Source organism: Halyomorpha halys, unplaced genomic scaffold (genome assembly GCF_000696795.3).
Source record: "Halyomorpha halys isolate HHAL.00 unplaced genomic scaffold, Hhal_1.1 Scaffold8293.1, whole genome shotgun sequence".
NCBI classification, from domain to species: Eukaryota; Metazoa; Arthropoda; class Insecta; order Hemiptera; family Pentatomidae; genus Halyomorpha; species Halyomorpha halys.
This window is the reverse complement of record NW_027111068.1, coordinates 1-4,419: the sequence shown is the minus strand read 5'-3', so window position 1 is coordinate 4,419 and position 4,419 is coordinate 1. Positions and strand designations below refer to the sequence as shown.

Sequence of the window (4,419 nt, the reverse complement as noted above, 5' to 3'; positions counted from 1 at the left end):
TAAGTGATTTCATAAAAGCACATTTTATAACTCCTTCCAGGTGCGATACAGCCGCCTCTAAACAGAGAAACAAACACTGACCAGGTCACCACCTATTCTATGAACCGTCACACCTGGATTTCAGCCTAGTTTTGGTCCACCCCAGGTATTTTATTTTCCAGCACCCACCATATCTGATGAAAATCCCCTATTCGTCACCTGAGCTGGTGCCCAATGGGAAACTAGCAACTTCACAAAGGAGTATGTGTGTGGTCAGCCTAGCTCAAAAACTAAGTTGTATGAAACTGAAATTACATATTGAAAGCGGATATTTACCAGAGAAATGACAGCAACTTTTTCAATGAAATTTACTGACCAAAAGTACCACTTTATAGAAATGATATTTCAAGTTTTTCTGATTTGCTCAAAAACAGCTTTAACTAACAATTTGATTTAACTGAGTATAACAATGTACAATTAAGTACTCTTTAATACTGGATAGATCTTATGCTCATTAAAAAAGCCTGAATGTGGAATTTTTAAAAAAAAATTTCTCTATAGTACCTTTAATTTTGTTTGTTTGAAATGATTGACTATTTTACATGTTAACTAGTAACAAAAAATGAATAAATATAAACTATCAAAGGATTTGTTAGTTAACTTAAAGAGAAAAGAGTGAATTATGTGTAAGGAACATATTTTTCTTCCAATATCATACATTTTCCTGGAGGCTTCCATTGCCTCATTTCTTAAAATCCACATCCAGGTAAAATTAATTTTTAAAATTAAGAATGTTAACAGTCAGGTAGAAAATTAACATATTTAAATAAGTAGTATAAAACAATTTATTTATAAGAGATCATAGGTCAATTCATAGAATGAAGTGTTACAGGATATTAAGATATACAATAACAGCAAGATTTGTACAAAAATGGATGCTATTTTGAACTAATTAGGCAAGTCAAATATAGTTTCATCACCAATGAGCCCAAATTAAGACTTTGCAGGGAAGCTAATAATTTGCATAAGAGTCTAAAACATGAGCATGGGCTGATACAGATGAAAACAGGGTAATATGTTGCACAAGGAGTGAATAATTAAACAACTGCATATTTATTTTGATATATATGTAGTAATTATTATGTTAGTGTTAGGAGCGACATAGTTGTATAGCAATATAGTTGTTATGTGCTAGGTGTTCAGTATATTCAACTGAAATGTAGAATGTCATTACAGAGTCAGTATGAGTCATTTTAATACAGAAGGCCTTATAAACATTTTCAGTCATATCAGAGAATGGTTGAAGCCATAGAAAAATGAAAAATCTATTCCCTCTCACAGGTATTACCTCAAAAGTATGACAGTGAAATCCCAAAATTATTAGTAAGAGAAAAGCTTAAATTAACATAAATCGCAGCACCTGATCTGAGATCACTATATAACATACACAAAGATGTTATCCCAGGAAGAAGTCTATGAATGAAGGTTTCAGAGCCAGGGATGAAACATAATGTCATACATATATGCAAATATAAAATAATAGTATAGAATATAATCTTAATTACTACTGATCAATTTTTGTGCTGTAAGGTTACATTTAGAAATATTTATTTAATTAGTATTGAATAAATGTTATAAAATATATTTATTCATGTAAAAATATAAACTTACACTCGGGGATCTGTAGAAGCGAATCCAGCAGAATTTAAAAATGAACCAGTAACAGCATCAGGTATCTATAAAAAATATATATTAAGTCAAACACAAATATAAACACCCATATTACATTAGTTAGACATATATTACAAATATGTTATTGACTACAGTACCAATATTGTAATAAATTAATACAAAATAAAAAAAAAATGCCTTAGCCCATTTCTTCCTAGAGATAATGCTTATATTTTTTGGTATATTATTTTTTAGAATTTTTCTAGAGTTTAACATTAGTATATACAATACTAAAAATAGTTAACTCTTGTTTTTAAAAAAATATCCTCAGGACAAAAATGTCCCTGCAGCCAGACTGCTTTGCTTCAAAATATATATTTTTGTTAAAACAGAACTTTAATATATTGGTTAATTTTAGTTACAGTATATATTCATGAAATCATGTAAAAATTAAGAATTATTTTCATGCAACATTTCTTTTTATATTTAAAATCTTACCCATCCAATTGTCCCGTAAACTAAAGATTATATTAAAGTAAAGAATGTCCTTTTTTCTTTCTCATGTTTTTAAAGCAGTCATATTGGATTCTAAAGAACCTGGACTTTGGATGGATGGAGGAAGAGTTCTTTCAGTACTGATGAGGCTGGTTTTAGAATCAGTCATTTTAGTAGCAGATATGGACTCAGTGAATAAAGGAGAGGACCATGATTCAGTATGACAAAGGAATGGGACAAGATGAGTACTCAATTATGTCTGAAGCCCCACTTACAATTAATAGTACTGAGTCATTATCGAATATCATCATTAATACTGACCACTTAAGGGGTATATTGAGACATTTGATATGATATACCATGTACAATAATTTTGACCATGTAAGGAAGGATTCATCCACTATGACATTTTGATACTATTGTGCCTCCCCTAGAAGAGAAAAATTCTCAATATGGGTATCAACATTACAGGTTTTCATTGTTCCCCTCCCTTCAAAAAAATAAATAAATACTTTTTAAATGTGAAATTACTATATGAACTGTAACAATCATTGTCTTTTGGAGAACATTATAGCCAATTAGAAAAATCTGCCATTTAGCTCAGTTCATTGAAAATGTCAGCAGGCAATGAGAGTAAATAATATTTTTAAGGTTACAATTACAGCTTGGTTAATGCAATACTTTAATTATGTTTGTGCAACTGAAATCAGTTTCTCATATTTTTTACCAAAATGAAGAGGAAAAAAAAAATATTGTTTTATAAGTCATCCTTAAGACTCCCAGTTAAGTTATTTATTATAAACATTTAAGAGTTAAATCAATTTCATGTCTTAAAATATAATTATGTTAAGATTCCATTAAAACTAAACAGTAACAATATAAAACCAGCAGGGGGGCATGTATCCACTTATATGCAATGTTCTATTGAAGTAAATTAAAATCTACACAATTAATATAACAGCTTTAATAATACCAAAGCCATTGATTTTCGCTCATTCAACAGGGATATACAAACCCCTAACAGATTCTTTTCAGTTGAGGTCAGGGCTTAATTGTATTAAGACTAATCACTTTATGGTGTCCATTTATAACCAACAACAGTGTGATTACATTATACTCCCATCCGCCATGCCAAGGAACAGTTATGAACAAATACAAAAAACATGTTATACAGTTTTTAAAGAGGTAAAACATTTTATGAGGGCTATTCAACTTTCATATTTTGAAAATATACTATTGTTTTCATACATAACATTTTAAAGGTATAGCTTATGTATGTAAAAACAAAAAAATGTTTACCAAACAACTTTCTATTTAAAAAAAAAATAATACCTCACTGATAAATAATATTAAAATCACTTACAGTTGGAGTATAATCTTCCAGAGATGGTAAGAAATCTACTAACTGTTGACCTCCAATACTTGAAGACTGGTTTGATACCATCTGTCCTGAACTGAGTGTAATAGTAGGTTTAGTGTCTTGACCATTAGCATGATTAGCCGATGTACCTGGAATACTAGAAAGAAATGAAACTGCAAATCTCTATAGTTTGTTGTAAAAGAAAAACAAAAATAATGATATTTTATTTAAGAATACCTCATCCTGAAAAATAATTATTTCAGCTCTCAATAATGTCAACAAACAACACAGCAGCAAGACCGACTTGTGCGTAGGTTATAACTGTTCTCCAAAGAGAACACACACTCCTTTACCGTCGTATCCTACATGTACTTCTAGGTGGAAATGAAGTATTGAATTTGGCCTCATAGTTTTTTGTTTTGTTTTTTTGTAGAAATTTCTGGACAAAGATTGAATACGTGTTAATAATTACAAAAATTTAGCAAGAAAGTTAAAATTGAAAAAAAAAACTAAAAAATAATTTAGGGTTGATACAAAAAATAATAATTAGAAGCTAAATTCAAATACAATTATTATTCATTTATTAGTCAAAATAAAACAATTACGTGCATTTCATTATCATGATTTGGTAACATAACTTGAACCAACATATGCGATGACATTGGTTTTCCAAACCCTTAAGGGAATCACTAATTTTTTTTTTCTTATTCTTTTGAAAGAGACGAATCTGCTTACTGTGTTAGTACCAAATAAGTATATTAGTGGCAGTATAAGACTCCAATGGGAGTCTTCGCCGAAGAAAAAAGAAGAAAAAGTATATTGAGGTGTAGATAGTTGACCGTAGATTAATGATTGGAGAAGTTTGTCGGGGGGTGCGGTCAGCAAAGAACAACATAAATAAATATGGTTTTGTT

The 4,419-nt window shown here is 29.8% G+C and overlaps 1 protein-coding gene across 1 annotated transcript; it reads right to left on the bottom strand.

Annotated features, from left to right (window-relative positions):
* Positions 1–1,614: 1,614 nt before the first annotated feature.
* Positions 1,615–3,941, bottom strand: LOC106692084 (transcription initiation factor TFIID subunit 10-like). Its single transcript, XM_014437989.2, has 3 exons — positions 3,743–3,941; positions 3,509–3,662; positions 1,615–1,715 (listed from the first exon to the last, which is right to left on the bottom strand). The coding sequence occupies exons 1-3, from the start codon at positions 3,745–3,747 to the stop codon at positions 1,647–1,649; spliced, it is 228 nt and encodes a 75-aa protein (XP_014293475.1). The 5' UTR covers positions 3,748–3,941; the 3' UTR covers positions 1,615–1,646.
* Positions 3,942–4,419: the final 478 nt, after the last annotated feature.

Excerpts from the sequence above, each read along its gene's own strand:
- LOC106692084 (XM_014437989.2), bottom strand. Across the intron at positions 1,716-3,508 it reads TGGAAGATTATACTCCAACT|ATACCTGATGCTGTTACTGG; the intron begins GTAAGTGATTTT and ends TATTTTTTATAG.